The following is a 22072-nucleotide window of genomic DNA, read 5'->3' as shown; positions in this document are numbered from 1 at the left end:
CAGAGACAAAAGCAGGGAACACAAATTTAAAGGGAGAGCTGTAAAGTCAAGGTTGCCAAGGTTTTTGTCAAACACACAACAGATGTTGAGGAGAAGAAGCCTGAGCAGCTCTGCAGGTGAAGGGGTATCATTTAAGGCGGAAAATATGTGAGGAATAATAAGGAGGATGGAGAGAACAAATGCTTGGTGTGTTTTACTGAAGTCTTTACTGTTTGACCCCACAGCAGTTTTACTGCAAAGTCTTCCCAAATGTTTTTTTTAAAAGAATTAAATGTAACAGCGGACACTAAACCACTTTTAAACGAGATGTCCTGCTGCTGATGCCCCATCAGAACTGCTATGATCTCATCCACAGACTGTCGAGCCTCTGAAACAAATCCTGCTCAGATGAAACATGAAAGGGGGGACTTTAGCGCTCTCCACGCCCAGAAAGTCTCAGCCTGGGCGGGGAGATCTCAGCAGACTTTGGGTGTGATCCGAGGCGCTCCTCTGAGGCGCAGCGGACACCGCAGAGGCGCGTCACAGTCCCGTCACAGTGCCGTTGGCACCCCGAAGCCCTCAGTTCCAGCGGAGTTTCCTTCACGATGCGCGGCTTTTCCTGGAGGGTTCGCCCCACACTCCGGATTAAAGAATGCCGGGATTTCCGTGGAATTAACTAGAGAAACGGGAACTTGTTGGAGGTCGGCTCTGGAATCCAGAATGGCACCGTTACCTGCTGCGCTGCTTGTTGCGTTTTTGGGTAAGTGAGGGTTTCTGCGCACAGGTGCGCAAGTTTCAAACTAGATGATAAAGAGAGGGGTTTGCCTCCAATGACCTGAAATTCTAAAGTTTTATTAAATGCTAAATATCAGAACATATTTACATGATGAAGATGGTGATCATATTCCAGGTAGAGGACCTTTATCACTTCCCCTCACACCTGATTCATGTCAGTTAACAATAACAGATGATTTTTTTTCCTGTGGTAACACATAACTGGAGGGCAGAAGTCACAGAGAGCTCCCTAAGGCTGGTCTGCAGATGAAAGCCCTCTGAGACTTAAGAGCCACTTTAAAGATCCACTCCTGATGAAAACCCTGCTGAGCAGCAGAGGATTATGGGAGTGCAGTTGACCCAATCCATCTGCTGCCAGTGACAGATAGGAGGCAACATTTGGCAGCAACTTCAAATGAGCGGGTTGAGATGAAATGGATGCTTTGGACTCCACTTATCCTTCAGTATGTTGAAGTGGATCATTTAAGAGTTCAATTGTGCTGCTGTAACTGTGCTATGCATGGGAGGAAAGTGCAGAGCTTTCCAAGAAAATAAAGTTCAAAACAGAGGCAGTAAACCCACCAAAGGATAAACACGCTGCATGCGGTCAGCCTGAATGAGTTTGACCTTTTCTTCTTTGAAATGTTTGGGAACAATGAGCTCGCTGGAAAAGACGGATCATCCAGGAATTTGAGCCAAACCTTTGGAAGGCTGCAGATTTTCAAAACGTTAAGAAATATTTTACTGACCGCATGAGGACAAAAATACATCAGAAAGAAAGCAGAACTAAATTATTTTTGGTGTTAAAAAAAACCCTAACAGTTGAATCTATTTATTGTCTGTATTATTACAGTGATCCCTCACAACAGCTGTAACAAAATTGTCGTGAAAATATGGGCAGCAACCTTTAAAAAAACAAATTTTGTACATTACATTAAAAATGTTGATATTCCTTTGCTCAGGCTTTGGCAAACACATTCTCATTCATGAATGTTTATGAAATGCAGGAGTATTTTTTACTGAACTGCTCAGAAATGTGATTGAAATACTTCAGCTTGAAAAGTACAAAAAGGAAACAGAAAGAAGAGATTTGGCGAGGACATTTGGGTCAGCTGGATCCAGCGGTGAAATGTGGAATGTGAGATAGAGCAACAGTTGGATGATGAGCGTTTCTCGTCTCAGGATGGAAACACTTCCGTGTTGGATCCTGTTGAGATGTGCGACCTTGGAGATCTGAGAACCCGTTCTGATGTCACGCTCCACTTCAAGGCTTTTGTTTTCCTGAGCAGTCCTAAACGGAACCAGACCTAACCGTTTTCTTGTTAGTCCAGTCAGTTTTGGTTTTCTTTTGCTAAACTTTAAGGGTAAAAATGTTTTTTACAGAGAGGCCAGAGAAGAGGGGCGAACCCTCCAGAAAACTGCTATAGTGTGACAGTTAAGACTTTTATTGTTTTAACTCCAGCCAATCAGCTGCAGTAAACCCCTTTCACTGCAGTTAAAGGTCTTTTTCATGAATTCTTAGCGCCTTTCTTGGTGTTTTTTGATCGACAAATGAGAAGCAGCGTCACATGAAGGAGTAGATGTCAGTATTTTCTCCTGAAATTCCATCATTTATGCATATTTCAGCATCAGCAGCAGGCTCAATATTGATCGGGGTTCAATCTGAATTAGGGAAAAAGTGATAGCTCTGTTTGGCAGGGTGGTGTTTGATAAGACGGGCCCCTCCCTCCACCCTGTCTGTGGTGGAACAAACTCAAACGGAGACGTTACATAGAGGCCTCCTTTGTCTTTTCCTCTCAGCCATGCAGAGTCTCTCTGCCGTTACATCACCGTCAGGATGCGGCCAACTGGAAATGTTCTCTGTGGCTTAGGACTCTGGGAGTTTTGTTCTTGGGCTGAGACAGAATTGTTATGATGATGGCCTCCGTGAGGGAGGGAGGTGCTGTAAAAGAAATGAAGGTCTGATGCTCAATCATCACTGTTTAAAGGAGCGGCAGCAGGGATGATGGAAGACCCTGCAGAAAAGGACACACACTCCCCTAATCATTCCCTCCTTCATTTCCTAAAAGCCCATTTTCCATTGAGTTGGCTGTAACCCTTGTGCTATAGTCACTTTAACATTGGGAGTTGGGTCATCTAGACCCACTAGACAGTGCTCTGAACCTTTTTTCTTCAATAATTTGTGATCCTCACTGGTGTCCATGGATTACATGAAATCTTTCCACCTTTATCCACCTTTGTCATGGTAGGGAGAACACGTCAATGGAAGGGTGGGGTCATCTAAGATAGCACAATGGTTAAAAAGGCCTTCACTTGTTTGTTTGTTTTAAACTTTATAAATGTAGAAAAAACAGCTTCAGGAGAAATAGAAACCAGCAGAAATACTAAGATACTAAGATAGCACAAGGGTTAAAAGGAAAATGTGCTTAGAAGGAATATCTGCTAAAGTTTGATCTGCTCCAGACTCTGACCACCACCAATAGCATGTCATTCTGCACAATGTGGACGTTTAAACTTATGTTTCTTTTTTGATCCCAAGTATTTTACACAAAGACAAACATTTTCCGGTGTGATTCTAAATCAAGACTCAAGGAAAACCCGTTTTTTAAAGCTCAGAGTAAAGACAAGCACACCACAAATACCCTAAACATGACGATATTCTAAATATTTATGATTTTATAATATAAATCATCAATAGAGGATTGAAACCATGAAACTAAACACGCTAAGAGGGCTGTGAACGAGAATGTTTTTGATGATACAAACAATATCCAAACATACAGTGCTGTGAACTAACTGTATAGAATGTTATGCTTGTCTTTGTCAGAAAGTACAACACAGGGTTACCTTTACACATTCAGCCAAAAAAAACGGAGGGCCCCTCCTTTCCTTCAGCTTCTCTGGGCTCAGAGGGGTCTGGGATGGACCGGCACTGTGTGGAAGCACAGCATAACCCAGAACTTGGGATTTTTTTAGGGGTTAGTGTGTGGGTGTGGGGGGTACTGGGGTACCTGTTCAGTCTGTTGCTGAAAAGCAATTATATTTTAAGGATAACATGCAAAATTCTATTGTGGTATGGAGTAGTTTCAGTCCTGTTACTGCAGCTTTAAAGTAAAAAAAAGGTGTTAAAATCCCACTCCCATCATCTTCTGATCTGTTTTTAAAGCGTTCCCAGTGATTCAATTCAATTCAATTCAATTCAATTTTATCTGTATAGCCCAAATTCACAACAGTGGGCTTCGTACCGGTAACTGTAAGGTAAACATACAATCAAAAAGGATCATAAATACATAGAATTCAATAGGATAATACTATAACTAAACCAAACTGGCATCCCTGTCCTTAGAACCCCCTTCTCTGTAAGGGAAAACTCCTAAAAAAAAAATGGAATCTGGAAAAAACGAAGAAACCTCAGGGGTGTCAACATGAAGGAGGGATCCTCCCCCAGGACAGACAGGCGATGTACCAGAACTCTTAGAGAAGAATTAACTTATCTTACCCTACAACTACATATTTAAAGTCCAGCAAATGATCGTCATCCAGATGAAGTTGGGGGACGGCTGGGGGCGCGAGACGAGCCGGAGACGGGATCCACAGCCAGGTGTAGGAGCAGTAGTAGAGGCGAGCCAGAGACGAGGTACACGGTCAGGTTCGTGGGAACGGAATATTAATTTGTGGGAACTACATATATTTTATTTTTTCCATGTCATGACACGGGCTCCGTAATGGAGAACTAAATGATAAATAATGATGAAGAATAGAGGAGAGAAGGAGAGTAGAAGTAGATGAGGAAAGAGGACAGAACCCCAGTGCACCATAATTTACCGCTTCAAACATCTAGCAGCCTACTAACAACTTTATTGGTGTTGTTAAGTTTAATTTAAACACATTAACATTAAGGTAAATATTCTCTGAACACTAGCTAGTCTGACAATAAGCCTGTCCAAAGAGGAATGTTTTAAGCCTTACTTTGAATGCAGAAATATACTTCTCATTCTGATGAAGCCATCAAAATCTCTGTGGTTTTCTAGGACATAGTTTCTGCTAAGTAGCCTGAGCTCATTAGAAATTGTTGTCTAAGTTGTAGGCGGAACTTTTGCTGCAGGGTAAGCCCATCCCCATGTCCCATCATCCTTTACACTCTTTCCTGCTAGCTTACAGCCCCTCACACCCCCAGCCTAACACTACCAGTGCAACAAAAATGGTGACCGATATTGCTGTCCAGTTTAGATCCAGATTCCAGCTCAGACGTGGAAAACGAAGACCTTCATGAATCTGTTTGTCTGACAGTGGATGATCAGAATGGAGCAGAGCAGGGAGCTTGTTGTTTTTATACAAAATATGAGCAGTTTTTCACCTGCTCCTAATTCACAACCATTTGAATAAAGAAATTAGCAGAAATTCAATTTTAATCTTAATTTTTCTTTACACACCTCCTCCATTATCAGAAAAATGACACAAGAACATGTTAAAAACACTGAAAACACCATTTTCACTGGAGTGAGTCTTCAAAGCTCTGCCGTACCGGGCGGCAGCCACTGGGGCCACCGGGCGCCGGACACAGACGTGGGCCAAGGATGGAGACAGGACCCAGAGGGCCCAGGAGCCGCCCACCACCCTGCCGGAATCTCGCCACCACAGGCCAGAGCAGGCCCAGGTGCCCAGGCGCCCCTTCACACTACACTACCCTGTACAACCCCTCCTCCCATATCTGCCCCCGATGCCCTCCCCACTCTGCAAAAAGGAGGGTGAGTCCCAGCGGGCCCCCGGCGATGTAGCCCTGCAGTCCTATCCCCACCCATGCACTCTCACATTCTTCTGGTTTCCCCCCGCCCGCCCCCCATCACCACACGGTAACCACCGGCCGACTGACCCCCAGCCACTGCCCCACCCAACAGGCCGCCCTGAGAGGACCCAGGCGGGTGAAGACCGGTCACCCCTCCCCGATCCCACCTATGTATTGTGGTGTGGGTGTGCAGTGTATGTGTGGTGCCAACATGCAGAAGTGTGTGTCTAAAGTGAGAGTTAAAATTGGGGTGTTGGAACGGTGAGATGAGAACGGATGTTTCTCCATGCCCCCCTCCACCAGACCATCCCCACAAGGCCCTAGATGAATCAAGGTGTCCAACATGCGTGTAAAAGTGGAATGGAGGCCGGGCGCCGACGTGACCCCAAAAAGAGTCACCACTGGTGAACCCCGCCATCACATCTCACCCATCCAGTTCCTGGAGCCCCATGTGCCTGTGTGCACGATATGTTAGGGTGGGAGCGGGGAAGAGCAGGCGGATGGGCACAAACGGGGGGAGCCCTCTTCACCCGGGCTTTCCATCCATTTTCTTGACCCTTTTGGGTTCACGGGGTTTCCGGAGCCTGTCCCGGCCACTATTGGGTGAAGGCGAGCAACCCCATGAGCGGGCGCCATTTTTTTTTCCAAAGGAGTTTCATGACAGACTCGAATCCGTTTTTAATAAATTTGCCATCTCAAAGGGTGATGAGGATTTTTAGTTTGGTTTGACCTCAGTTTATAGGGATTTTTACCGGATTAAAAAAAAGACAACTTCTGACTAAACTGTCTCTGACTGGACTCAACATTCCCACAACAGAAAACTTTGGCTTCAAGGGAAAATATTTGTTCATTTATGCTCTTTATTCAATTAATTTCTAATTACAACAACAATGTCCAGATTCTCCTGGATTTTCTGTGTTTCTAGAAGCAACCATGTTTCTGTTGTGATGGTGGAACTGACTGCTCTGTTTGCAATCCGCAGCTTTTCAGGATAAGATCATGTTTGATGAGTCTTTTGATGTTCTCGTCCAATAGTTTGGAAACATCTCGTTTTGGAGAAACTGCTCCTTCCACACCCAAGTAAACAAGCACAGCTCTCTCAGGACCTGCTGCTTACAGCTGCTTTCTGCAGCATCAGCGTCACGGCTAAACCCAAGAGAAGAGGGCGATCTTCGGCAGAGGAGCACCTCTTGGTTTTTTCTGTCTCCCTGCTGCTCCACAGACCGTTAGAGAAAGTGGTCCCTGCTGGGTTTGAGGACAGGGAAGTGCATCCTCAGCTCAGGTTCAAAGACTGAAGTGCAGCACAAAGCCATAGATGTCGTAGAAAAAAGGATTTTAAAAACAGCATGATGCCCACATCAGATGGACTGAGTCTGGTTCTGCTGGAGGTTCCTTCCTCTCCACTGTGGGCTTACTCACGACAAAGAAACCCTTCTATATCCTCTGTTGGTCACTTTTTAGTCCATCCATGCACAGATTAGTCAATCTGGGCTTTTTGAAGTGATGTGGATTGTTGGCTTTGATGGTTATTTGCTTTGAGATTCCCTCACTTTGGGAGTAGATGCTTTGACGTGAATTATACACGTGCTTAGACAAACATACAAAGAGATGGAGGTTTTGCCTGAAACTCTGTTGCTTCATTTATTCACATGTTTGGTTCTTCTTCTGGTATTATCTGCAAATCAATCATGATGCAGCTGCATTAATGTGCATTAAAGGCAGACCAGATCTGATAGCAGGAATTCTAGGTGGAGTCTGATTTTATTAAAATGTTTCATGGAGTAAATCCTGACTGGAATGTGAGCCTTGGGCTGTCTTTCAGATTAAAGCGCTGAAGATGCTTTCATTTCCGATTTTTTATCCCTGGAAGTTGTTTCCAGGGCTTTTTGTTTTGTGGGTTTCAAGGAAGACAGAAGACTACACATCTCTCCGGCTGTCTGTTCAAGCGTTGTGAGTTTGGTAATACGTCAAGTATAGTGTCTGCTGCAGGCTGCAAACATGAATGCAATCATCAAATAATAAACTTTATTCCAGAAAATAGCTCATATCAGGAGTTTAACTTATACTAAAACACCCCAGTTCATTAGAAACAGACTAACTCGTTGCTTGTGTTGTGCTCTAAAACACAGCTGTAAGCGTGTTTCATTTATTTAAATGTGAAATAAACGTCTTTGACAATTACCGGTTCAGCTCTAAATTGTTCCGTTTGAGTAATTAAACTAAACTCTCAACTGGAAAAATTTGAAACAATTCTGTGCCTCCTTATTTCTGACAGCATCCATTTTCCTGTTGTGCTCTTTTCCCTCAGTTTGGGCTCAAGGCTCCTCCTCTCTTCATTACCCTGACGGACACCCCAGCCGCCATTCGCTGGAGAAAAGCTTCGGTGGATCCATGAACGACTCTCAGTGCCAGCACATGCTGAAGCACCTTCACAACGGAGCTAAAATCACGGTTCAGATGCCCCCCATCGTTGAGGGTCACTGGGTGTCCATGAGGTTTGCTCCTTATTTCCAACACTTTCTCTGTGTCAGTGAAGGCAGCTGCTGAAAACGATTGACAGGTTGTCTTTTTTCATCATCTCCGTTTTCGTGTTGCAGCTGTGAGGTGAGACCCGGGCCGGAGTTCCTGACCCGCTCCTACAGGTTTGACCCCAACAACACCTTCACCGCTCAGCAGTTCTACTACGAAGACAACCACTGCACCAGACCCGCCTACACGCTGCTGATCCACGGCCGGCTGCGCCTACGCCAAGCCTCCTGGATCATCCACGGGGCCACAGAGGCAGAGTACCACCTCCACCAAGTCCAGATAGTGTGTCACACGGCCTCTGTGGCCAAAGAGCTGAGCCAAAAGCTCAACCGCAGCTGCACAGCGGCTGTGAGGGGCCCCTGGGAGCCCAATGTCCTATACAAGCTGTCGAGCGAGGAGGGGAGCTACGACTGCTCCAAAGAGCTGAACTTTGCCATGCATGAGCTGCAGCTTCTGAGGGTGGAGAAGCACTACCTGCACCACAACCTGGACCACCTGGTGGAGGAGCTTTTTCTGGGGGACATCCACACGGACCCCTCGCAGAGGCTCTACTACAAACCGTCCAGCTATCAGACGCCTTTACAGAACGCCAAGGTTTGTCCTTCCCCGCTTTTTCATGTTCCTTTCCGGATCTTTTTAGGCCTGCAGAAGCTTCAGTCCGCAGGCCTTTCCATGTAAATCCAGCAGATTTTCTCTTTTCTGCATGGCGTTTTTGCTGTGAGGAAGATTTTAATACAGTAAGAAAAGAAGATTGATTTTGATCAAGATTTTAAAGGGAAAATGTTTCAAATATTTGTTCATTAATCTGACTGTCCTAAACTGATAAAAGCAGCTTTTTTTGTGGAAATACTTTCAGAGCCACATAAAGATCCTAAAACATAAATTGGAGTAAAACTATAGCCAGGAGGGTTTTTCCCAGATGGAAGATTGATCAAACATTCCCAAAGGTGTGAATGCTGAGATTTTTTTCTTTCAGGTTGGTTAATGGAATACATAGTTCTAAATCTATACTAAATGTGTTGATTAAAGAAAAAATACTGCTTTTCTGTTTAATAATTGCACATAAAAGTCACAAAATGCTCCTGTTGACACTCAAGACAAACTCTTTATACTATATGGTTAGCCTGACCCACTAAAAGCAGCTGCCAGGATCAAAGCTGTGGCCTCGGGGCTGCTGCTCCTTTTTCCAAACGATTTTAAAGCAAAATAAAAGAAAAAAGTCTTTGTGTTATTAAAAACACTAATTTACCTGAGCAGAAACTAATGCCAACAATCGGATGGGAAGTGCTCTGATGTCTTCTTTTGACCGAGCTCCTCCTGGCGTGGAGGCTGGCGTGGACTTGCTGCCACCGGTCCCACTGCAGACGGCTCAGGGTGGATGGCGGTCGGCGGCGTCCTGCTGAGCTGTAGCTCTGGCCCTCATGTGTTCGCGCAGCGTTTGTTCAGCCACAGAGGAGCTGCACTCCACTCCCACAGCGCTGACCCTCCTCACCCCAAAGACCCCCCACACACCCACAACAACCGACCCTCAGAATACTCTGCTAATCCAGACCTGATCCCAGATTATTTACACTGCAGGAATGACCAAAAGTGTCGTTTGATCCACATGGGAACAAGAATCTGCAATGAAAGGAACCTGAGAAACGTCCACGCTAAACATTTTCTCTAAAGGAAACCTGAAACTGCAGACTGTTAAACGACAGCATCCCGCAGCATCCCACAGCATTTCGTACCATCCCCCAGCATTCCGCAGCATTTCGCAGCATCCCGCAGCATCCCGCAGCATATCGCAGCATCCCGCAGCGTCCCGCAGCGTCCCACAGCATCCCGCAGCATTTCGTACCATCCCCCAGCATTCCGCAGCATTTCGCAGCATCCCGCAGCATCCCGCAGCATATCGCAGCATCCCGCAGCGTCCCGCAGCATCCCACAGAATCCCGCAGCATCCCGCAGCATCCCGCAGCATCCCACAGCATTTCGTACCATCTCCCAGCATTCCGCAGCATTTCGCAGCATCCCGAATCATCCCCCAGGGTCCCGCAGCATCCCGCAGCGTCCCGCAGCATCTCACAGCATCCCGCAGCATTTCGCAGCATCCCGTAGCATCCCGCAGCATCCCGAATCATCCCCCAGGGTCCCGCAGCATCCCGCAGCGTCCCGCAGCATCCCACAGCATCCCGCAGCATTTCACAGCATCCCGTAGCATCCCGCAGCATCCCGCAGCATTTCGCAGCATCCCGCAGCATTTCGCAGCATCCCGCAGCATCCCGCAGCATTTTGCAGCATCCCACAGCATTTTGCAGTATCCCACAGCATTTTGCAGCATCTCCCAATATCCCAAAGCATTTCACAGCATCCAGCAGCATCTTGCAGCATCCCAAAGCATCCCACAGCATCGCTCAGCTTTCCACAGCATCCCGCAGCATCCCCCAACGTTTCACAGCCTCCCGCAGCATCCCGCAGCATATCCCAATTTCCCAAAGCATTTCACTGCATCCCGCAGCATCCTGCAGCATCCCAAAGAATCCCGCAGCATCCTGCAGCATCCCGCAGCATCCTGCAGCATCCCAAAGCATCCCGCAGTATCCCGCAGCGTCCCAAAGCTTTCCACAGCATCCCGCTGCATCCTGGTGAGAGGGCTGACCACTGCACCACCATGCAGCCTGATTTTGAATATCAATTATAAAATGTGTTTTTATTTCACCCTTTACTAAGACCACTTCAGTAAACTGTCTTGAATAAAACACACTGCTTGTTCACCTGTGGTGACCAGGCAGAGGGTCAGCACCCTTGCTCAAGGGTACCTCAGTTGAACTGTAGCAAGGAAATAAAGACCTGTACCACTCAGGCGGTGCATGGCGACCCTTAAGTAGGATTTCTACTTAAACTCCATCTGTTTTATTTGACATGTTCCTTTGTTTAATCTACTTACACTGACCAAAAGTATAAACGCAACACTTTTGTTATTGCTCCCATTTTTTATGGTATGAACTCAAAGATGGGAAACATTTTCCACATACACAAAATAACCAATTCATCCCACCTCGCAGGTGTGCCATATCAAGATGCTGATTAGACAGCATGATTATTGCACAGGTGTGCCTTAGACTGGCCACAAAAAAAAGGCCACTCTGAAATCTTCAGTTGTATCACACAGCACAATGCCACAGATGTCGCAAGTTTTGAGGGAGCGTGCAATTGGCATGCTGATAGCAGGAATGTCCACCAGAGCTGTTGCTAGGGAATTGAATGTCCATTTCTCCCCCATAAGCTGTCTCCAAAGGCGTTTCCGAGAATTTGGCAGCACATCCAACCGGCCTCACAACCGCAGACCACGTGTAACCACACCAGCCCAAGACCTCCACATCCAGCATGTCCACCTCCAAGATCGTCTGAGACCAGCCACTCGGACAGCTGCTGAAACAATCGGTTTGCATAACCACAGAATCTGTGCACAAACTGTCAGAAACCGTCTCGGAAGCTCATCTGCATGCTCGTCGTCCTCATCGAGGTCTCAACTTCACTCCAGTTCGTCGTCGTAACCGACTTGTGCAATAATCATGCTGTCTCATCAGCATCTTCATATGGCACACCTGCAAGGTGGGATGGATTGTCTTGGCAAAGGAGAAGTGCTCACTATCACAGATTTAGACAGATTTTTGACCAATATTTTAGAGAACTGGTTATTTTGTGTATGTGGAAAATGTTTCACATCTTTGAGTTCATACCATAAAAAATAGGAGCAATAACAAAAGTGTTGCATTTATATTTTTGGTCAGTGTAGTTTTATATTTATTCTATACATTCTATCTATAAAAATTTTGCTCCCTAATTTTAAATTACTTAAAAAAACAACTTAGATGAAAATGGTGTTTTTGGTGTTTTTTCTCATGATGGAGGACGTTTGTAAAGAAAATAAAACTCGAATATTTCTTTATTCAAATCATTTTGAATAGGGAGCAGATAAAAAATAGAGAAGATATTTTTTGTGATGTAGAGGATCTGGGCGGGGCCACAGGCTCCCTGCTCCGCCCCATCCGGATGCTTCCACCCGCAGACAAATGGATCTGTGAACATCCTTGTTTTTCGCATTTGGGCTGGAATCTGAATCTAAACGATATTGCTCTCCATTTTTGTTGCACCGCTAATGTTGAGTTGGGATTTTGAGGGGCATTAAGCTAGCGGGGGAGACTGTAAACAAAGGGATGATGGGAAGAGGGGGGTGGGTTTCGCCCACTTCTCAGCGGTAAATTTCATGTGAACTCCTGCTGCTCTGCAGACACTGTCCTAGAAAAACGTCACAGTTTTTTTTTTTATTTTGGATAAAAACGGCGTCATCATGAAAAGACGACCGGGACCGTTTTGATAATAGATCAAAAGAGGATCCGAGTGAAACACATAAACCAGACCGTCATGTTTTCTGAATCACACTTCTTAAAAAACTTTTTTTTTCTTCCTAATTATGCAAGAAGTCAAATCTGAGCTTTTGTTGTTGCTTCATGTCCAGACAGCCCTCAGTCAGAGTAGAACCAGAGGAGTATCCATGTGTCCTTTTTTGATATTAACAGGATATCAGCCTTTTATTTAATTATTTGAATTAGGACAGTGCATATTAATCAATGTATCAGCAGCTGCTTCAACATAAATATGCCAAAGTTAGTTAGGATAGGAGCTAAGTTTTATCCATGAACATTTAGTAACTTTCCAAATCCATCATGCAATTCTTACTTAGAATGTCACGGTAATGATAACGCAGACTTTTTGTTCAGGGTTCTCTTAAACAGAGACTGGGGGGGGGGGGGGGGGGGGGGGTGTCAAAGTGCTTTCATTTGTCTGGGACCATGTAGTAAAACAATAAGTTATACAACTACAAATCATTGAATGCCTTTGCTGCCTCAGTGTCAAAGAAGACCTTATTTACTTAAGATTTGACAGAGTTAAATTTGACAATATTGGATATTTTCTTTTAAAAGTTAAGTTTGAATCTAAGATTACGGCAAGGTTCTTGAATTGTTCTACGACTTCACATTACTCTCCATTGACCACTTCCCTCACAGAAACCTTGGGACAAAGTGATGTTCTGGGTTCTAAAGTGAGAACTGAGCTTGAATATTAAGATGTGAGATGAAATCAGAAGCAAAAATGGAAGACTGCTCGGTTTCTTTTTCGCTGTTAAAGCACTCCATGTCTCATTTGTGTTTTCATAAAAGTAAACCGTTAACTGGGTAGCTCTGGATGATTAACCGCTCAGCAGCTGAGATCATGGAGTACATTTCAGATTTCTCCATGAAGAATTGGAACAGGACCGCAGTCCACTCAAAACGTGTTGGGTTTGATCACCTCACGGGGCTGTAATGGCTTCTCTTTGGGACGTTTTACTGCCACAGTGGCTATCCAATCCATTAATTTTAAGTGCTGCACCCAGAGCTGGTGCCGGACCAGAACGTTGGCCGGTGCCAGCCTTGTTCTTTTGTGGTTACTGGGTGGGTCTCCAGCAGTGATGCAAGTGCAGAGCAGCAGAACTGCGTCATCAAGCACAACCGTTTGGTCCGCTTTCATATTGTGGTGTGTGCGGCTGGTCATTTTTGGCTTTTTACGTCTTGTTGAAATGAAAGAGTGAAGCTCCACAAACACGAGAGCCGGATGAGTTTCCTTGCCTCCGTCTCCATCTAACCATCTTCCTTTGCACTTTGTCTTCAGTGGCATGTCCTCTCATCAGGACTTTTGATGCAGACGTTCTGACCGTATCTCTCATTTCCTGACTTTTCTGAAATTCCAGAGGAGTCGTTAAAGCATTTTCTTCCAGCGTAGAGTCGGTCCAGCAGTGTAGGCGTTCTGTGGCGGGAATGTCTGCCACAAACCTGGTTTAAGCACAGCTGCATTTTCACTTTCATGCATCCAAATGCTGGAGAACTGGCAGCCGCCATTATTATAAAGTGGTTGAAGACAAAGTTTTTTCTCACAAAACCAACCAAACTCTAACGACTTTTTTTTTTTTTAGCTGAAAAGACCTGAAACCAACAAAGTAATGACAATCTTTTTTTTGTTTGTGAAAATTCAGCCTATGATTGGTTTTATTATTGTTCAGCAGAATCCAGTTCAAAGAGAAAATGCTGACTCAGACAAAAACTAGGTCGCTCTTTACTCAGTGTTGTTTTTTGCACCTTTGAGGCAAACTGTTTCTTCCACTGTTAGTGAGACTTCACACAGACTTGGCTAAGAATTAAGGCCCGTACACACCGGGACGAATATTCGCCAGGCGTTATTCGCCAGCGTTTTTCGCCACGTCTTTTGTGTTCACACCCAGGCGATTTTCGCTGACGATGAGCCGAGCGAACATGCAATTTCCTTCCCTGACATTAGATGGCGCTTAATGTAAACAGAAATACTCCTGTACACAAGGTGGCGCTGCGCAACTTTACGATTCTTAAAGTCGCTTTCACTCAGAAGAAGAGAGCAAGTATTTACGCGCTTGTCAGAATCAAACAAAGAAAACATGAATATTTCAAGCATCAGTAGCTCCAACTGGTACTTGGTAAGGGGATATTTTAGAATGTCCGTCATTATTTCTTCGCGGCAGTGTAGACGCTACTTGGCGTCTATCTTCTTCGCTGGTATGTGTGCTCAGCAAGGCAGTTTTGTGTTTGAGCGCCCCCAAGTTGTGTTTTACTGTAACTTCAGAAGCTCCAGACACGTGTGCAAAAGCGCCATTCTCATTGGTCGAATGCATTTCGACGCGACGCGTCGAAAAAAAAAAACGAACCCGAGGCGTTTTTTTTTTTTGACGCTTTGGCGCTTGCCGTTTTTTCGCCTCGGTGTGCACACTCACATTGGTGCCCTTTGTTTAGACACGAGGGGTTAAACGTCGGCGAAAATCGCCGGCGAAATTCGTCCCGGTGTGAACAGGCCTTTAGGCTACGTTCACACTGCAGGGCTTAATGCTCAATTCCGATTTTTTTGCAAGGCCGTTCACATTTCCAATTAAATCAGAACTTTTGTGATCTCCTGTGTGACCCAGAATTGACCCGCATGCGCAGAAGAGTACCGGTACTCAACGGTGAACGACGTCACTCGTTTGTGGAAGTAGCTAACGTTAACAATAGATGTCAACAACAGTGGAGCTCTTTTTGCGTTATTAAATTCATTTTCACAAAGGAGCCAGCACAATTAAAATCTTCTCATTTTAAGAAGGCATTGGAGCCGGGATTGTCTGTACCCACTGTTGTGGAATGGGGATGTGTATGTGCTGCGGCCGCGCATGCATGTGTGTGTTTGTGTGTAAGAGACAAGAGAGAGCGCGTGCAGCGAGGTAGGGAATGAGGGGGGCAGTGGGGGCAGGTATTCATGTTGTGTGTTATGGAGGAAGGAGAATGGTAATAAAAGAAAGCTTCCCCCAGAATAAATGCTATTGACTCCTTATGAACCTGCTCTGGAGAATCTGAGGGTCCGAACGGGGAAGTGAACCCCGAAGGAGGATCCGCCTTCTGTCCTGGAGAAGGTCTCCCCCGCGCTTCTTCTGACCGCGGTCGGAAAGGGAAAATAAAAAGTCATGGCGGGGAAGGTTCCACACCACGCTCGGCCATTTAGCTGGAGATATTTTCAAAAATCGCCGGTTGCGATAAGAGCCCTGGAGTTTGGCCTGAATAGAGCTGTCACCCCAAAAATGAATCAAATCGGTGACCTCGCTTCCCTTCCACTGACTGGTCTCAGCAGCATCGTGCACCATGGTTGATGTTTATGTTCTAGTTCCCGCCTACTTCAACGCAGAATTATGACTCCTGTAGCGTATTGATGACGTACGGGTCGGATACGGCCTGGCCGGTCAGACGGAGGTCCCATTTGAAAAGATCGGATACGTATCGGATTCAGGACTTAAGAGTCCTGATCCGGTTGGAAAGGCCCTGATCTGCATCAGTACAGAGTGTTCTGACACCAGGCACAACTCTAATCTTCAGAAATCCCTGATATGGAGATCTGGGTGAATCTGCACAGATTTAAGAAACCCTGCATCAGATGCAGCAGACCAGACCATGAAAGACCCTCCTCCGTGTTTCACAGTAGATATTCTTTTCTCCTGATTTGTCTCTGGTGTCTCCACCAGAGTAAAGTGACAAAAACGAAACGTTACTTTTTAAGGATGCTGGTTTTTTATTTGTAGGCACGACTGTTGGTGTGGAGTAAGCCCACCTTCATTTCCCATCTTCTCTCTCTCCCGCTAGCTTACAGCCCTCAAGCTTTAGCTGGGCAACGCAATTGGTGAGCAATATCAGAGTTATGCAGCCGTCCAGTTAAGATCCAGATTCCAGCTCAGACGAGGAAAACAAAGACGTTCACGGATCTGTTTGTCTGACAGTGGATGCATCAGAATGGAGCAGAGCAGGGAGACTTTGATCCCATACGATTATCTACACCACGGTGTAATTGTCATAGTTGTCGACAAGAGAACCACACTTTTCCGCTTTTGCAGTTTTGGTCAACATTATTTCAAATCTATTAAAAACTGTATCATGTTTTACTATGCAGTTGAATCCTTGTTGTTTCAAACGATTTTATCCCTTTGTCTCGTCTGACAGGCGGGGAAGTGAAGGATTTGGAGCGGTTTTTTTGTTTCAGTTCTTCAGTGGCTCCAGCTCAGCTTTCTCCTCTTCATCCCTGCCTCTCCACGTTAGACAGGAGAAATGTCATAAAAATGGTCTCCCGTCTGGGTTCCCTCAGTTATGACTGTGAGCTCACAGCAATAAACTGGACCATGAGTCCCCAAAGGGCTTTTTGGCCCATGGCTCTGCCTGTCAGGCAGGGACGGACCTCCCCTCACCAAAAGAGCCTGCCGTTTGATTTGTCCTGAATGTTGTGAGATTCTACGCTGCTCAGGTCTGAGAGGAAAAGGAGGAGACAAACACAGAAACGCATCTCAAACAATTATAATATCATGAAAAGATTTTTTTAGTTTTCCTGCAGGGCGCTGCCAAGGTAGCAGGATCTGCTTTAACTACCGGTGACTATTAGGCCATCATCATCAAATCTGCCTCTTCCCTGAAGGAGCTGGGATAGGCTCCAGCAACCCTGTGACCCTGCACAGGACAAAGCTGGAAGAGAAGATGCATGGATGTAAGGACTCTCTGCTGAAGTGGAGCGCCAAAAGCATCAACTAATCAGAGTTTTTCTGTTCAGAGCAAATTTACTTCGCTTGAACTTGAACTTTTAAACAATGACGACCGTGCTGTGCAGTGGCAGCAGGTGTGTCCACATACGTCTGAGGTACGAGGTGACTCACATGAACGGCTGTAAAACTGCAGACACTCCTGGAAGCAAAGGGGGAGCTGGACTCTCCTTTCCCTCTCAGACGGATCAGGAACTCGCTGCAGGATTCTCTCATCTGCCAGATGTGCAGATTTTGGCCTTTTCCTTCTACATTCTTTTCTTTGTTTCCTTTTTGTTTCAGCGGCCATTAATCTCATGTAGACGTGTGGTAGTCTGGGAAAACTGCGGCTGGGGTTGAGCAGCTCTCAAAGCTTGGCCACCCTAGGATCATGAAAACCTGCCTCCCTTCCCTGGAGTTTCCCCTTTGGACCAGGTTTTGTCTCCCATCTAGTGATAAATGTGCATCAGAGTGGAGTTTCTGAGAGCCTGGCTCGCTGGAAACCGCATCATGGCTTCTGTTCCTCTGGATGTGTTTTTTTCAATGATCAAACAATTCTGGCCGCGTTTTTTTTCTCTCTCTCTCTCCAGCAGTCATTTTTCCTCCCATTTCTGTGGGTGAAACACCTTTGAATCAAACTGCATAACCCTTGTGCTATCTTGTAAGGTCATCATCACTGTCTAGTGGGTCTAGATGACCCCACTCCCAATGTTGGGAGTTGGGTCATCTAGACCCACCAGACAGTGCTCTGAACCTTTTTTCTTCAATGATTTGTGATCTTCACTGGTGTCCATGGATTACATGAAATCTTTCCACCTTTATCCACCTTTGTCATGGTAGGGAGAACACGTCAATGTAAGGGGGGGGTCATCTGGACCCCATAGGATAGCACAAGGCTAAAGCAAATGTGTTGTTGACGCACGCGCGCTCCCTCTGTTCGCAGAACCACGACCACGGCTGCATCGCCTGCCGCATCATCTACCGCTCCGACGAGCTCCATCCTCCCGTCCTGCCGCCGCGGGCCGACCAGACGGTGGGGCTGTACGGTCAGTGGGTGAGCCAGCGCTGCGAGATGCGGCCCGAAGTCCTGTTCCTCACCCGCCACTTCATCTTCCATGACAACAACCACACCTGGGAGGGCTACTACTACCACTACTCCGACCCACTCTGCAAACACCCCATCTTCACCCTCTACGCCCGCGGACGCTACAGCCGGGGGCTGCACTCCACCCGCGTTCCAGGCGGGACGGATTTTGTCTTTAAAGGTTTGAGTTTGCCTCATAAGAATATCCTTTAGATCAAAAACAGACTCTTTCTGCTTCCCCGCCCTGATGGAGGCGTCAGGTGGTGTCCTGCCCAACAACACAAACCAGTACTCATTGTTCAGAAGTGGAACCAGCATCCCTGTTCACTGAGGCAGGGACAGATTTTCAGATGGACAGAAAACAGCAGAGCAGCAGTGTGTTTCTAAAGAGGATAGTACAGCAGCAGTTCAGGAGAAAAATGAGCTTTTCTATTTAAAGACCCACTCCAAGGAAAACTGTGGTTTTGGTCTTTCTAAACGTTCCTGAGACTATTTTTTGGATGATAAAAGACTTAGATTAAGAAAATTAAGCATAAAATTGCATTTCTGGATTTTTTTTTATTCAAATAAATGTGAATCAGGAGCAGATAAAGGAAATGCTGTTTGGGGAAAAAAAAATCATATATATATATTTTGACAAGGCTGCACAGTGGTGCAGTGGTTAGCACTCTTGCCTCACAGCAAGAAGGTCCCCGGTTCAAGTCCCGGCTGGGGGACCTGGACCTGGACTAGGACATCAATGGGGGGACCATTCTGTGTGGAGTTTGCATGTTCTCCCCGTGCATGTGTGGGTTCTCTGTTTTGGGACTCCGGCTTCCTCCCACCGTCCAAAAACATGCTGCATAGGGTAATTGGTCAACCTAAATTGTCCCTAGGTGTGAGTGTGAATGCGTGTGTGATTGCGGACACTCTACCCTGCGACAGACTAGCGACCTGTCCAGGGCGTCCCCTGCCTTTGCCCACAAGTGGCCGGGATAGGCTCCAGCAGCCCCGTGACCCCGAAAAGGACAAACAGATTAGAAGATGAATATTTTTGACGTAAAATATACGCTGGGTGCTCCATTCTGATCATCCACCTGCAGACAAACATATCCATGAACGTCTTTGCTTTCCTGGTCTGAGCTGAAATCTGGATCTAAACTCTACGGATGGATAGATCTGGTATTTCTGTTGCACCACTAATGTTAGGTTGGGGTTGTGAGGGGCTGTAAGCTAGCAGGAGAAGGTGCAAACAAAGGAATGATGGGAAATGAAGGCAGATTCCAGGAGGAGGGGGCAGACTCACTGTGCACCAACAATCCCGCCCACAACTAGGGGTGAATTGTTGAGGAACGTTTGGTTTTTAGTTTTTAGCTACAAATGTCAAAGTCTGAATTTAAAGACCACTGGGGGAACATTGCTCAAAAGATGAAAGGAATTGAAAGATTTGACAATTTAGACAATCATCAGCAACATTAAAGCACAAAGTTTGGCTCAGAAACATAAAAGTTAAGGTTTATTTTGAGATGCGTTTATTTCCATGTCTAACGTTCGAACAAGCCAATCCTGAAATAGGAATGTGAAGATCTGGGGTCTTTAGAAAATGTCAGGACTGTGACATCACAGATCCAGATGACCATCTGGTTTCAGAAGAATTTCTGCATCTTCAGACCCTGCAGGGGGAGATTTACTAGTATTTTTGCCGTTTGGATTTCCTAAACATTCATGTGAGGAGCAGCTTTGGGAGAAAACGTTAATAAAACCATCCGCTCTCCTCTTCCCTCCTTCAGTGAACCACATGACGGTGACCCCCATGGACACGCCCACCACCTCCCTTCTCAACATCTTCAAAGATAATGAGTGTGGCCAGCCGGGCTCCTGGCAGATCGAGGTGGAGCAGGATGTCACCCTGACCAACGGCTGCATGGCGTTGGGCATCCGGCTGCCCCACACCGAGTACGAGCTCTTCCGGATGGAGCAGGACGTCCACGGACGCTACCTGCTCTACAACGGCCAGCGCCCCAGTGACGGCTCCAGCCCAGACCGCCCGGAGAAGCGGGCCACCTCTTACCAGATGCCGTTGGTCCGGTGCTCGTCCAGCAGCCAGAGGTCGGAGCGCAGAGATGGCGCTGCGAGCGGCTCTCTTCTGCATCGCCCCGACGGCTCCGGATGGCAGAGCGGCTGCAGCGCCCCCCTGCTGGCCCTCACCGTCACAGCCGGGCTGCTGTCCTGGTGGACTTAGACTTGCATGTCGGGTTTTTAGGAGGATTTCTTTAAACTGATGTCACAAAAACTGCTGCACCGCAGGAACTGCACTTTAGATTGGAACTGACCCCACGGACCTCCACCCACACAGACTCCGGACTCCTGCTGGACGTTCAACCGTCACCCTTTTGAGGGACAGAACCATGTGGACAGAGACCTCCTGTGGAGCTAGAGCTAAGCATCCGAGTTGCTGTAAAGACACTGCAGTCCTTCTGAGAACAATGGTGTGAGGTGCAGATCCTCCTGGTTTTTACTGCGGTAAAAATGAGATTTCTAGTCAGAGAGATCATTTCTAGGTGGCTGTTGAGATCCATGTCATGTTCTCCTCATGACATTACCGACTCAGACTCCATTAAATGCATTTCCTGCCAACGATTGGTTTTCCCTGCTGTCAACAGAACCGTTGGATGGACTCTCCCACACAGCCGGAGCTCAATCCCACTTGACTGATGCCAAAAATAAAAGCTTCACATGCCGACAGTCTGCGGTTTTTCTACGAGTCAGCAACTAAACGCCTTCTCTGTGCTTTCAGGTGTCAGCCACAAACTGACTCAAACACTCGGAGGCGATTCAACACACAAATCCGTCCAGCTCTCTTTCCAAAGCCGAGTGACCCGTAAACCTTCGTCCTCGGTTCCTGATGCTAAAGGCCGTCTCACACAGCCACTGCATACATTTTGGACGCATTGTAGCCTACGGATGCACATTGGTCATACGTGAATTTTCACAGCTGTATCAGGAATGGATCACGTTAAAACCACGGGAGAAGTACGAATAAACCACACAGAGAACACGTAAAACAACGTAGAACATGAACCGTGTGATTATTGTGCTCTTTAGATGTAATTCATTAGATTTTCATGCTTCAATGACATCATTTGAATGTATACCCCTTGTGCCATCTTGTGGGGTCCAGATGACCCAACTCCCAATGTTAACGTTGGGAGTTGGGTCATCTAGACCCACTAGACAGTGCGCTGAACCTTTTGTCTTCAATGATTTGTGATCTTCACTGGTGTCCATGGATTACATGAAATCTTTCCACCTTTATCCACCTTTGTCATGGTCGGGAGAACACGTCAATGTAAGGGGGGGGTCATCTGGACCCCACAAGATAGCACAAGGGATGTAAAAGTTATACATCGGTGGTTCATGCGTGAAAAATCTGTTAGACATACGTGAAACGGCCGTGAAAAACTACTAATTTGCGCATACATCTGGCAAAACTCACATGTAAAATCAACATAAACGGTGTTATTCTCAACCAATCAAAAATTTGCTCAAAATCGTAATCACCCGTCGGCAGAAACCCTCGACGATGAACGATGATAATGAATATCACATGTTTCACGGAAATTTCATACGTGGAAAATGCGTAACATGTACGTAGAGGCTGTGCGACACGACCTTTACCAGCAGCAGGAGACAAACCCCGATGAAGCAGCAAAGTCCCGCTCATCCCGGTCACATGGCCTCTTCATGGCCGTCCTCCTTCCTCTATGAGAGGGAAAAGCACGGCGCCACGGTTCAGACGCTC

The 22072-nt window shown here is 46.3% G+C and overlaps 1 protein-coding gene across 1 annotated transcript; it reads left to right on the top strand.

Moving 5' to 3' along the window:
- The first annotated feature begins 446 nt into the window (after positions 1-446).
- Positions 447-21015, top strand: LOC101175348 (protein APCDD1). The gene is made up of 5 exons (XM_004078710.3): positions 447-739; positions 7848-8034; positions 8137-8662; positions 18151-18472; positions 20061-21015. The coding sequence occupies exons 1-5, from the start codon at positions 700-702 to the stop codon at positions 20510-20512; spliced, it is 1527 nt and encodes a 508-aa protein (XP_004078758.1). The 5' UTR covers positions 447-699; the 3' UTR covers positions 20513-21015.
- Positions 21016-22072: the final 1057 nt, after the last annotated feature.

The sequence above is a fragment of the Oryzias latipes genome, chromosome 17, assembly GCF_002234675.1.
Source record: "Oryzias latipes chromosome 17, ASM223467v1".
Classification (NCBI taxonomy): Eukaryota; Metazoa; Chordata; class Actinopteri; order Beloniformes; family Adrianichthyidae; genus Oryzias; species Oryzias latipes.
The sequence above is the reverse complement of the archived record's forward strand: the minus strand, read 5'-3'. Positions and strand labels throughout refer to the sequence as shown.